Genomic DNA, 14,752 nt, shown 5'->3' on the forward strand with positions numbered 1-14,752 from the left:
TAATTACATCTTTCAACCTTTGCATTTAATCTAGATTAATCAGAATAGATTAAAGAAGAGGAACAGTTCCTATTTTCCCAAAGGGAAATACTGATTGACAAATAAAAAAAATATATATATGTATATATATATATGTTGCACTCCCCAATTAACACCTAAATGTAACATTTGGCATTTTTTCCCAGATGGATTATTATCCATCAGGATTCATTTTAAGTTCAGTTCACTGATGATATGCATTTTAACAGGCTTTATTTCTGTCGTAAATTATATTTACAACACAGCAAAGTCAAGGAAGACTGACTATAAAGTAAAGGTTTTGCTTTGAGCTGAATATATTCAGCAGCAAAAACTGTGGCAAAAGCCTGGAGACAATTATTTGCTGGGTTATAAAAAGCATATAAAACAAAGCCTGAAGCTTTTTTATATACTTTAAGTGGAATTTTTTTTTTTTTAAATATACAAGCTTAAAAACATTATGTGAACACTGGGAACAATTAACAACATTTCTGAATTCAAATTTATAATCTAAAAGATCCCAAGTTGAATACAATACGACCACTAAATGCCAATTATATTGCTTATAACTGAGAAAGAACATAAAGTAAACTTAAGTCTGCGCTGAAGTGAATTAAGATATTCTAATTTAATTTAGGCAGACTCTTAATCATTTATCCATGGCATCTTTGTAGACTGAATAAAATTATTTCAGTAAAAATATTATACTAATAGGTAGAATTACACAAAAACAAATTAAAAGTCCAAATCTAAAATACAAGAAGAAGGATGTCACCCTTGGCTAGAACTCTTTAAAGGGTTAGACTGGAGGATTAAAAAAATGGTTGATTGTTAAAACTGAAGGCTGCAAATAAGGTACATGGGGAAATGATTTCAAAACTATGTATTCGTTCACGAAAATGGTACACAAGGTGGAAAGACCACCATGCTCACACATACACCTACTGAAGCAGACTTGAAAACAACGGGACAATACAATGCATGCATGAGTCCCCACAGAAACACACACAATTGGCAAAGGCATCCTTGAATACTGAAGGGTAGGTAAGGGCTGTTCCCTTTTATCTCTTGCATTAATTCATTTACCAAATATTTACTGAGTACCGACTATGTCCCAGGCTCTGTTCTGGGGATGCATGGGTGAAAAAACATATAAAACTCCTCACTCTTGGAATTTTCATTTGTCCATAATTGTTACTGGCTGTCTATGAGGTGCTAGTACTGAAACAATTGCCATTATGTTAACATTGTTAATAGAACACAAGGTTGCACTCAGTGTAACTGTGCTCAGTCACGGGTGAGGCGGTCCAGCGTATGCAACAGACAAGTTATATATGCACTTCAATCTGGTTAATGGCAAGATAATGATAAAAATAGACCAGCAGTACCAAATGCTCTTAAGAATGTGCCAAAAAAGGGACACAGAATTGAATGCGGCACTCTACCTTTTAATGTGTGAAAAAAGAAAGGTGAAAAGGAAAGCAAGCAGGTTGCATTCTCTTGAAGGAAGTTATTTAGATGATGCGAACCCAGCAAGAGTTTTCCGAATTACTGTGACTAATCAAATATATAAGGGGAAAATAGGAAATCTTTCTATTCCACATCCCAAAATAGAGTGAGAACAGACTTTTCACCTCAAAAGTCATGGTTAAGATGACAAGAAGCAAATCCCTCTTTAGAAACTAGTAAATATGAGACACTATTTACGAATAATTTCTCCTATATCCAATTTTTTTTGCCCAATGAATTTGATCCTTTGTAGAAACTGATCCATCAGGGAACTAGTTTATCATAAAATTCAATCCATGTTTACCTTAAAGCATCCCACAAACTGCAAATCATTCTCTTTGATGTCCTATGTAGTGAGCGGATGGAAACCCTGGTGGCGTACTGGTTAAGAGCTATGGCTGCTAACCAAAAGGTCAGCAGTTGGAATCCACCAGGCACTCCTTGGAAACCCTACGGGCAGCTCTACTCTGTCCTATAGGGTCACTATGAGTTGGAATCAACTCAACGGCAACGGGTTATTGTTTGTTGTTATAGTGAGGAGTGGTGACCCCACATGGCCTTCAACATGTGCCCACACGGGGCTACCAAAGTCAATAGCGACTCAATGGCAAGTGGTTCCATTGTTTTTTTTTTTGATAAACCAAACTCATTGCCGTTGAATTGATTCTGACTCATAGCGACCCTACAGGACAGAGCAGAACTGCCCCACAGGGTTTCCAAGGCTGTAATCTTTACAGAAGCAGACTGCCACATCTTTCTCCCGTGGAGCCGCTGGTGGGTTCAAACAGTTAACTTTGGTTAGCAGCTGAACATTTAACCACAGCGCTACCAGGGTCCCTTCCATAGGTTTATAGTGAGGGGAAAAAGGTAATGTAGTTTCTTGACATTTAAAATATTAAGAGTTTTTTCTAAAATCTCGCTACTAAAAATTGTTCACATAACTGAAAATCACCAAATAGGTTCCCAGAACTTAAAATACCTTTAGCAGGTGGCTGTCAACTATAATGCATGCAGTGGCTTACTCCAGTTGTTTGGATTAATCAACTAAAAATTAGGAGAATCACTAACTTTCCAAGGACAAAAAGACAATAGGATCTTCTGTGTTCTGGGAGATGATGGGCCAGCAGAACCTGATCAGGGCAGTGTTCTGTGGAGTTTCAGTACAAGCAAGTCCTTTCTCCGCTGTTCACACAGAAATCATAGAATCATTTGTACTTCTAAAGTCTTAGCTATAACTTTGTTTTTGAATGAACTGAGTGTATTTCAGAGGTATAATAAAAAGGAATCAGGATAGCTGGAGAAAGATTATCGCTGCACTGCCAACATTTGCGCCCACTCTTTCTATCTACTGAACAGCCTCTAGCAGTTGTAAACACTGGGAGAGATCTGCCATGCTATGTAATAAACAATATGATGCCATTGGAGTAAGGAACATTTGTCTGTTGTTTATGTAGCTTAATTCACACATTCCTTAACATTAAATATCACTTCGTGAATTCTATGAGAAAAATAATTTTTAAAAAACAACATATTTGAAAAAGTTTCAAACAAATCAACAAATCAACAAAAATATGCAAAAAAACATGTTCTCATACCTACATTATTGCTCATGGAAATACTAATTAAGGTGGGTAATTAAAGTTAAAGTTAAAATTATACATATCACATATTTTACAAAACTAGATTCCTCAAATAAAAACAAAATGTGAACTGAATATCAAAGCACAACTTCTCGGAAGTCTCAAAGTTCAAAAAAGGTAACTGGACACTTCAGGGTCTTTTTTCTTATGTCCCTGCACATTTCTGACTGAAAGTGAAGAACATTTTCACTTGTCATGTTCAAAACACAAGTACCAATTTGTCACCACCTCCCACATACTAATCCGAAACCAACAAAACCCAAACCCACTGCCGCTGAGTTGATTCCAACTCACAGCAACCCTGTAGGACAGAGTAGAACTGCCCCATAGGGTTTCCAAGGCTGTCATCTTTACGGAAGCAGACTATCACATCTTTCTCCCGTGGAGCGGACAGTGGGTTCCAACTGCCAATCTTTAGGTTAGCAGCCGAGCGCTGAAACACTGTGCCACTAGGGCTCCTCCACATACTAAAAGTATAGAGTAAATCAGCCTTTATACACAGCCATAGACTCACACCAACACAGAAGGGATGTACTTATGAAGGATATAAAAGAATGACATACTGAATACAATTTTTCAGAAAGGAAAAAAAAGATTATGTGCCTTCAACTGCTTCAAGAAGAAGGGCCAAAATACATAGTAGTTTAAAATTTATACCTATTTCACCAAAATTACAGGCATTCTCCAAGTTGGCTAGCCTATTTTTTATTTGCCATGAAACTTCCCTTAGAAAAGAAACAAGACAACATACCTCGTCTGAAGAGAAATGTGTAAGAAAGGAGGTATTTAGGGTTATTTTGGAATATTAAATTTAAATGCTTGGCAATTCAAATATTTTAAAAAGCATACTAATACTTTTTGATCTCTAGTCTCAATTATTTTATCCAATTTCACCACTTATTATCTCATTCTCTCCCAAACATCCATTTTCATGCAAAACTCACTTGTTTAAAATTTATAGTTAACAGAATTCCTATGAGCTGAAGGTTTTAGGTTTACCGAAAAAATTACAATATTTCATTTGGTATGATCTCAACTCTGGACTTTTAAATCACAGAATAGGGGGAAGAAGGAACAAATCATAATAATTTCACTCCTAAGTTTAAGAACACACTGCTAGTTGGGAGGAAAAACTCTTAATCCTTCCTAAAATGTCACTGATATTAATTTAGCAGATCTCGTTAAACAGATCATGTGTGTAGGTCGTGGGTCTGTTGACTTTTCTCCATATATTCTGAAATCACCTTAACAAAGTAATTTGAAACCAGCATTTCCACTGGTTCCCCAGATTTGAGCAGTTGATGAAAATGTTTAGAATTTCACAAAACTGTCCTTACTCTTCTCACACTTACCAGTGTCCTAGTGCTGCTGCATCTGATAACAGTTAAAAAGCATCAAGAATACTGACAGTGATTCTGGTTTATCTCAGTGATTAGCAGTTGATGGCTTATTTCTGGGCTCATTTCTTCTTCTGGCCCATTTTCACTTCTCTTTAGGTCTGAGCTTGTTTATGAACTCACCTGCCCACCTTCTACAGTCTTACTGGTAAAGACATCATTTTCAAACAATTTGCTAGTGGGTTTGGCATTACAAATCTTTCTTCCACTTAACATGACTGGTTGTGCAAGCAGCCATGACTGTTTCTCTGTCTCAGATAAAGACATGCAGATTATAATTATTTGCTCCATTAAAAAAAAATAAAAAATCAAATTACACATTTTGAAATATTTAAAATTCCCCATTTATTATGTTTTACAAACACATGGCAGCTTGTTATTCACTGAAGAATGTTATATCTGTACCAAAACAGTGCCAAGAACCTAGTAAATCAGTATACGGGGGGCTTTATTTTTCAGATATCCCACTGTACAAAATAGCCATCAAGTGATACAGAGATCATAAAGGGCTAAGAGAAGAAGGTTAAGAAGCAAAATAAATAAGTGAATAAACAAAACAAGCATTTAGAGGCAAGCAACACATGCAGAACAAGCCAGGGATTAGTTTACATGAAGAAGAGGCAACTTACATGGCTGTTGAGGAGAGAGCTTCTGTGAGTGGACAGACCGTCAGACTTTTGCAGCGTCTCAATCGCCATTTCAATCTGATAATAGATGTCATTAAAAAAAGGGCTCAAGACAAGATAGTAATAAAAGGCCGACCAGAGAAATTTCCATAGATTCTTTAAAGCTCAATTTCTTCTTCAATGGTGGCAAACCAATGGCGCTCCTTAAAATGTGTATTTCCCCCTTTGTCCTCCCGCCCCCAGAAAATAAAATGAAAATATGCACACTAGTAACAAGCTCAACAACAAAAGTAACCCTTTTTGAACACTGTGTAATTATAGTCACAATGGGGAGCCAGAAAGCAAGCAAGAACCCCAGTGGATTTTTTCTAGTTACGAGAAAACATTCTTTCTTTCACAGTTCAAAGACACAGGTGTGGGAAAGAAACCACTATCTTTCCATAACCTCCCACCTAAGGAGTACTGAATATCTGTTCTATTCTGTCCTGAAAGAAAACTCATACTGCAGATTCTGTGTTTAACAGGAGTTAGTATCTTAATGCAAATGTGCAAAGACACCTTCGCTAATGTTCAAAAAGCTACGGAATCTGCCTGCCCCTCTCTTAATCCTGTATTAAAACTTGGGAGTGGAGAGTCATTAGCACAAACAAACACCGACACGTAACCAAGGCCTTTACACTGTATGGCAGGACGTGGAAGAGAAGCAGAGATCACAGAAATGACAGCAGGAATGGAATGTAGAAGACAAAAATCATATGAAGCCAAAGAAAAGGGGAAACCACAGAAAGAGATTTATTCCATGTAACCTCAGCATGCCACGAGCAATCATTAAGACCGTAACTGATTAAACAGCAGGTGCCGATAATTAATTTGATGAGCTCTTGATACCCTCATGTTTACAGATATCTTTCGGCTCCTGGAACTGTAACACGAGGTTCTGAACACCTTGGATTTGGTTACCAGGCTATAGTAACAATATTGACTAAAAGAACAACAACAAAATTACATTCTACAATTTAAAAGAGAAAATAGAGTTCATTATTTTTAACAATCTGGTCAAATCAATAATTCAGTATAAGCAGCTAGGAAAAAGCACTTTAATGTTTAAAAAATAGTTATTTTTCTTATAGTTTACGTTGGCTATGGGAATTGATGATGCCTTGAAATTTTAATATACTACCCCCCCGCCCCTGAAAAAAAAAGCATGGATGGTAATATCCATAGCAAGGCCATTTTACTCCTCTCAAGTTTCCAATTTCTTGATGGTGGAACACTATCACTGTACATAAAACTTTCAGAATCAATTATATCAACATTAAATAAAATTTTCCTTCGAATGACTTGAAAAAGAGTAACTTTTATTTTAAATACTTCCCCCAATTTACTGCTTCTTTCCTAAACTTAATAAGATGTAATTCTGAGAAGAATATGCTAGGTTAAGGAATTACAGAAAAAATATGCTTAAATAGATATTACATTAATTCATAAGAAGGTGTAATACAACATATTCTATTAACTTTTCTTAGATCACAAAATCAGGTAAAATGGCGTCGGAAACATTCTCTCTCCAGATGAGAAATAAATGCAGTTTATCATCATTATACTTGAGAATAAAACAAAGACAGGGATATTGCACCAATGGAAAATGATACATTACAGGAAGAGCAATGTAAACATAATAATAAAGCAAACATTTCACCAAAACAGTGAAAGATCTGGGTATCACATCTCTTTAAAGGGTACCAGTAAAAGCTCTTGATTAAAAAAAAAAGAAAACAGCAGAAAAGAATCATGTGACAACATGTCACTTTTAGGAAGAATTTGCTCAAAAGTCTAAATTTCCTAAAATATCTGTATTTTCTTTAAATTTTGAGTTTGAAGAATTTGAAGCATGATTTCAGTCCACTAAATAAAAATGATCTGTATCTTGTATAGGTTTAGATGAAAGATAAAAATGATCAGAAGTATGAGCAACACTGAGGGAAATATTAAGTTGGATACACAAGGCTTTCTTTTTCTGGAAAAAGGTATAAGTCTGCTTCTATCTCATCAGTAGATGGATCCTGATAGAACAGGAGAAAAACACTGAACAGAACTCAAATTCTTAAAAAGTCCAGACTTACTGGACCAGTGGAGACTGGAGAACTCCCTGAGGCTATTGCCCTGAGGTACTCTTTAAACCTTGAACCAAGAACATCCCGAGTTCACCTTTTAGCAAAATAACAGATTGGCTTTATATAAGATAAAGTATATTATTTGTGAGTACAGCACTCTATGGAAAAACCATCTATATAAGGACAAAAGGTCAACAATTATTCTAAAGCAAAAATGAGAATATAAGCGGGCAGGGAAACGAGAGCACTGGAAGGGGAGCAAACTGAACACAATTAAAGAGAACGTTGACACGCTGTGAAAAAGATAACTAATGTGCCACTGAACAATTTGTACGGAAATTTTTAAATGGGAAGCTAATTTGCTATGTAAACTTTCACTGAACACAAAAAAATATTATTTAAAAAAAAAAAAAGATCTGCTTCTATTACTGAAGTTGACACACGCTGGATTCTAGATTTCCATACAACTCCCTCGAAGGATGGCGAGACTTTGCCTCACATACTTTGGTCATGTTATCAGGAGAGACCAACCCTGGAGAAGGACATCATGTGTGGTAAGGTAGAGGTCAGCGAAAAAGGGGAAGACCCTCAACGAGATGGACAGACACAGTGACTGGAACGATGGGCTCAAGCATAGCAACAATTGTGAGGATGGCGCAGGACCGGGCAGTGTTTCGTTCCGTTGTACGTGGGGTTGCTATGAGTTGGAACTAACTCAATGACACCTAACAACACAACAACAATCCTTGAAGGCCAGGTTGGTAGCAATGGGCCCTCTCAATTCTGATCAATTTTTGAAGAACATTGGTGGAGGTACAGAAGGGACAGGGAGATAACTGGGTCAAACTGGGTACCCTAGAGGTATATTGACTTTCTAGAACACCTTGGACCTGAAGAAAACTGGTTCTCCTTTGCTTCACTTTGTAATACAGGTAACAAATGCGCTATTTCTTTTGGCCTGTGCTGAATTTGTGGAGCCCAAGGGAACAGAAACAAGGAAAAACATGGATAGACAGCCAAGACATAAACATTGAGCTTGTTCCATATGGAAGACGATCAGCTTCCCAGAACCATGCTGAAGCCTACCTGGAAACCCACAGGTTTTCAAATCCCCATGAATTCTCTAAGCCTCATTAATTAGCCCAAAGGGATAACCAGAACATTTAGTTACCACCTTGCTGATAAGAACTTCTGAGAAGCATACCAAAAACATTGACACGTATTTATCATATGTGTTTATCATATGTGTTAAATAAAAAACACTGAGGGGAACTCTAACAACCTGAAAGGATCACAGCCCTGATTCCCTTTTTAAGGGATGAGTTTTATTTATACACAGTGACTATGTACCTATCATATATGAGGTAGTGTGAAGGAAACCATGACAAAAACTTAAAGGAGATTATAATTTGGTAAGAAAGAACATGTACTCATATAATGTATAAATGCATAACTATATGAACAAGGCTATATATGACAAAAATTAAAGTATAATTCAGAAAGGCAGAAGAAAATAAAATAGTTATCTTTACATTTTCGGGAAGTCTTGGTCCCCTTCTGAGGATCTACAGAAAACTGAACCCTCTGCTTAGAAAAGTATATTTAAGTACACCTACACAATTCTTCATTCAATTTCTCAGTCTGCAGATTCCTCGAACTCAGAATTCCAGGCTTTAAAAGATGGAAGGGCTTCAGTGGGTGGAGTAGGCAGAAGTGGGGGAAGGGTACACTAGGAAGGATGGCCTCAATAAAGCCAGGAGGTAAGAAAGCACAGGGGTGTCTGTATTTGGGGGATGGCAAGGGGTCCCATCTCGCCGTAGGGTGCATATGTAATGGAAGGGGTATGAAGTGAGGCTCTAAAACCAGGTTGAATTAGATCTTGGTAAGAGACAAGGAAGAAGCAATGCCATTTGCGAAGATGTTAAGGGAAGTGTGTGGATGTTTGAAAGATGGTCAGTTTTCAGATAAAGCCTGGAGGTGGGCTTTGGTAGGTACGATCTATGGTACTAACAGTAGGTTACAACAGGTAAAGACTGAAGTGCCCCATTCAGTGTTTGTGGATTTAGTAGAAGCCTTCAGGAACAAGAGTATGAGAAGAGATCAACACCCATTGGAATATGTTATGATGATGGAGGGAAAATGAGGGTGAAAGAGAAGCTAAATTTAAAAGAGAGCAATGTAAAAATGGGGACGAAATGTAATAATGAGGACAAATTGTGATATTAACCAATTATGCACGATTAATCAATTCTAATACTATTCCAAATGAATTCCTGAGGTCACTCTTACCAATTAGTCCGTGATTTGGTCTTGTCATTGTTTCATGAGGGTAAGGTCTATGTATATGGGTAGGAGTGGATAAAAGAACAGAGGGATGGAGTGCAAATTAGCTAGATAAAACACTTTAGGGAATTAGGACAAATTTCTATAGGCTTGTTATGGGTTGAATTTTATCCCCCAGAAATATATATAGTGAAATCCTAACCTCTGTACCTGTAAATATGACTTTGGAAAGAGGGGTTTTCTTTTGTGATGTTAATGAGGTCATGCCCATGTAGGGTGGGTTCTAAACCTAATCACTTCTAAGTTATACAACGACTAGAGAATAGACACAGAGGCACACACGGGAAAGACAGACACCAAGGAACACCAAGAAATGCCAAGGATTCATGGCAGACACCAAAAGCTACCAGAGAGGCTCACAGAAAGAATCGACACGGCCGAGACCCTGATTTGGACTTTCAGCCTCCAGAACTGTGAGAAAATAAATTTCTGTTACAGCAGCACTAGGCAACTAAGACAGGCTCACTCAGGAGGAAATTAATGTGTTAACTTTTCCATTATTATGGATTAGATATTTGAGAAAATATTTGTTTAAGTTTCTGAGGACTGACCAAATCTCAAAGAAGAGCTGGCACACTTTAGCATTTTCTACCTAAAACAGTGAGACCAAAAGGAACTAATGAGATCATATGCTTCCAGTTTACAGTAGATCACTTAAAAGATTAAATTCAGTCCATAAGAAAAAATTATAAATTTTCCCAGGTAGAAACATACTTAACACTAAATGTCATTCCACAGTAACCATAACTGTCATATCTAAGTTACAAAATGACGGTCAGGTAAGACAGATGGGACATTTGCTTAAAAGTGGGCTCACTGATTAGCAGCTGAGCACTTACTCACTGAGCCACCAGGGCTCCTTAGAATCTTTCTGGTCTTCTCTAAATCTCTCAACCCTTTAGTAGAGCACTTAACCCTGGTCTGAACTCGGCCAAATATCGGGCCATCCTGTCATAAGGATTTCCCATCCTTAGAAGGCAATGGAGAATTATAAATAACAAAGGCGGGGGGGGGGGATATACTTTTTTTCCTATTACATTTTTCTGTTAAAAAAAAAAGTTTTCTGTCCTGGAAAATATACAGTACTGATCCCTTCTTTGCATGTCAGAGAAGAGAATACCCAACATGCTAGTTACTGCTGGGTGTCTGGGCCCCAGATGACCCCTCAGCTCCCCCACTTCCTCCTTCTTTTCCTCAGGGGTTGGGTGGGAATTTGTTCTGGGGCCCTTTTTGAGGTACTGATTCTTGGCTGGATACTGCACAAGCCTTCAGGTGGCCCTGGATACTTCGCGACCATCTACCTGTCCTTGATTCCAACAGGGCAACTCACCATGAGTTGGAAATGACTCGATGGCAATGGTTTCTTTTAATATATTATATATAGGTCAGTAAATTATATATATACATATGTATCTGCAAATGATTATATCTGTATATAATTATATCTATACCAAAACCCATTGCCGTCAAATCAATTCTGACTGATACTGACCATATAGGACAGAGTAGAACTGCCCTATAGGGTTTCCAAGGAGCAGCTGGTGGATTCAAACTGCTGATCTTATGGTTAGTAGCCGAGCTCTTAATCACTGTGCCACCAGGGCTTCAATATATATCTATCAGTATCATATATATTATACAGATTTAATATATAATATATAATGGTTTGTATGTGTGTATATACATATATATATACATACATATATATATATATACATGATTAAAGGCTACCAGAATGAATACAGAGGGAGGTGACAATTACACCTTGCTGGTTTGGTTAGAGCGTGAGCATGGGCAAGGTGGCTCTTCAGTGGAGAAGTGACAGAGAATGCTTGGAATTCTGATAGGGCAGGTACGTGAACATTTTAGGCAGAGAAAACAGGATGAACGAAGGCACAGATAAGATGGAACCATGTATGTACTAAGAAGGGTAAGACTGGCTGAAGTATAAGGTTCCTTTAGGGACAGGTAAACAAGTTAGAAAGACAGACTGCAATTTCTTGGCCAGGATCTTCGATTAAGTAGAAGGCAGTGATGGTTGAGAAGCTTTGACCAGGGGAAGTGATCTGATATGATAGCACTTCCTATGTTAATCTGGGATATGATGTAGGAAGAGACAGTTTAGAGCCAGCAGAACCAGCTTAGAAGCTATGGTGATGGTCCAGGATTGAGGTGAGAATCTGGTAACAAGAACGGAAAGGAATGAAGATAAACATACTTGGAGAATTACAGATCTAAAAGTCGGGAGAGTGAGGCAGAATGCTTGGCTGTGCCTTATTTTTACTTGAAATGAACACAACAGCCTTTATTTCATCTTTAGGTGTGATTAGAACATTTCAAATACACAGATCAAACACACTGATGTGAATAGAGTCTAAAATGTTTTTCTGTTCATTTCTCTACTACATGATCTTTATTCTAAGAATACTGATCGTCTGTTATTGAAATTTTAACTCTAGTGCAAAGTATTATAACCACATTAGCAAGAGACTCCCTGACAGCCTGAAAGTCAGATAAATTGGAGGCCTCGGTGATGTCTCTCTTCCAGAGGGCTGCTCCCCTATCTATCTATCTCTATATCTTCTCCTTTCTCTTAGATTATCTTTTGCTTTTAAAAGAAAATATCCTTTTGCCTTTTTTTATTTAACTGTACAGAGCCACATAATTGTGTGTTTTTTAAATGACTAAAGGATTCATTTTTTTTTTCAGTTAAAAAGTGAGCATGACAACATTTTCCATTTCTTCCTTTATCTCATTCAAAATTATAAATGCTTTTGACTATGAGTATACCTTTGCTTATTTTTTAAGAAGCCAATTCTCTGAACTAAGATACAGTGGCCAGTCGCATCTCTTATTAAATAATCCCCAGAGAACTGAGCCAGTAACGCATACACACTCCCTGTGATCACCAAATTCTAGGATCCATGGTCCTGGGGAGTTTAGACTAGTTCGTGATGGCCCTGGACTGCTGCTCACAATCAGAAGGAAGCTATGGCACCTCCTCTGAGATCAGATGTGAGATGAGATGCTCAGCCTGGAGAGACAGGTTTGCAGAGTATGAAGTGAGATTAGTAGAGTGGGCTAGACTTAGAACCTCCCTATATGAAAGAACAGGTAGGAAACCAAGACCCATGCCAGCCTCTATGCGCACACGATTTCTCAGAAAAACTGGAGTCTTTTCTGGAATATGAAAGGAGGCTCTTGGCAATATACCTGTGATGATTTAAAACTCTCCAGATTTACCTGCTCAAACAGGTTCCCAGGAAAACAGGAGCTACCCTGAATTTGGTTATCATCCAAAGATGGGGGCTGCTGGTATAGAGCTACATGAAGGCAGAGACAGTTTCCGGGACTGGAGAGCAGGATGCTGCACTGTGGAGGGAAGGCCTCAGTGGCCGAAACGTGGCAAAGATCCATTAAAGTTTGCACAGCTCAGCCTCAGGGAGTATATGTGGCCTCAAAGCCTCCAATGCCGCTCTGACAGAATGCCTGGTCAAGTGTGGAGAGTCAAAGCTGAGGCAGTGTGGAGAACTCCCTACGCTCACACGCCAGGTTTCTGACCACACCTTAGCAGGAAGACCCACCATCTCTCCCTACTTGGGGAAAGACGTAAAAGACCTATGTGTCACAACAAGGAGCATCATTTGAAAAATCAGACCTGGTTGGGGTAGCTTGGTGAGTGATTTACAATGACGACTATACAGAGAAACACAGACTTCATCAGAGAGTGCAAGGACCCTCCCCTTGCTGAATTTTTACTGCAAGTGAAGCTAATTTGGGAGGAGAGAGCGAGCGAGGGAGGTAATACCAGTTGTGATGAGGAAACATTGTTTGGGATCATGCACCTGTTAAGAATTGGAAAGTTAAAGTACACACAGGTGTGACTCAGCTTCCCCAACCTAACACTGAATTCCAAAGGACAGATTCCCAGGGAATGGTGTAAGTGGGTTTCCCTCCTCTGGGCAAAAGGATCTCTATATTAAGGCTGGAGTGCTAGCTAGAGACGACACCAATGAATTCGAGACTGGTGTAGAAAGTCACACAATGACACATGTGATAAAAATATGACCACATGACAACAAGCAGACCTTATTTCTCGGGGAGTAGACACAAGAAAAAAAAAACATAGACGCTGTAAGGCAAAAGGTACCCCCATTTGTTCTGAGAATAGCAAATATGCACATCTTGTGGCAGACTGTACCAGTGAGGGAATCTTTCCTTGATTTCTGAAGGATTAAGATCAGAAACTCAGAAAAGGCCAGAGAGATGCTGTATTTCATACTCAAGAGAGAAAAAAACAAGCCCAGCAGAGCTCCTGAAAAGATACAGCAACTCCTACAGGAAGGACGTGCAGTGGGCAGGGACCCAGCTCCTGATGGGGACACAGACACAGCGTGATGTGCATGGGCCTAGAGCTCAGGCTGGAAACTCTTCTCCAGTCACTCAAATGCTAATGCTGCCCTGTTGGAATCAAGGACAGGTAGATGGTCGCGAAGTATCCAGGGCCACCTGAAGGCTTGTGCAGTATCCAGCCAAGAATCAGTACCTCAAAAAGGGCCCCAGAACAAATTCCCACCCAACCCCTGAGGAAAAGAAGGAGGAAGTGGGGGAGCTGAGGGGTCATCTGGGGCCCAGACACCCAGCAGTAACTAGCATGTTGGGTATTCTCTTCTCTGACATGCAAAGAAGGGATCAGTACTGTATATTTTCCAGGACAGAAAACTTTTTTTTTTAACAGAAAAATGTAATAGGAAAAAAAGTATATCCCCCCCCCCCGCCTTTGTTATTTATAATTCTCCATTGCCTTCTAAGGATGGGAAATCCTTATGACAGGATGGCCCGATATTTGGCCGAGTTCAGACCAGGGTTAAGTGCTCTACTAAAGGGTTGAGAGATTTAGAGAAGACCAGAAAGATTCTAAGGAGCCCTGGTGGCTCAGTGAGTAAGTGCTCAGCTGCTAATCAAAAGGTCAGCGGTTCAAACCCACCAGCTGCTCCTTGGGAAAAGATGTAGCAGTCTGTTTCCATAAAGATTTACAGCCTTGGAAACCCTATTGGGCAGTTCTACTCTGCCGTATAGGGTCGCTATGAGTTGGAATCGACTCA

At 38.8% G+C, this 14,752-nt stretch overlaps 1 protein-coding gene across 1 annotated transcript in view; it reads right to left on the reverse strand.

Moving 5' to 3' along the window:
- The window catches only part of RFX3 (regulatory factor X3), a 209,502-nt gene that overhangs the window by 79,794 nt on the left and 114,956 nt on the right, over positions 1 to 14,752 (reverse strand). The window contains exon 5 of the mRNA XM_023728584.1: positions 5,194 to 5,268. Within this exon, the coding sequence (XP_023584352.1) occupies positions 5,194 to 5,268 (75 nt within the window). The remainder of the gene's footprint in view (positions 1 to 5,193; positions 5,269 to 14,752) is intronic.

Source organism: Trichechus manatus, unplaced genomic scaffold (assembly GCF_000243295.1).
Source record: "Trichechus manatus latirostris isolate Lorelei unplaced genomic scaffold, TriManLat1.0 scaffold00025, whole genome shotgun sequence".
Classification (NCBI taxonomy): Eukaryota; Metazoa; Chordata; class Mammalia; order Sirenia; family Trichechidae; genus Trichechus; species Trichechus manatus.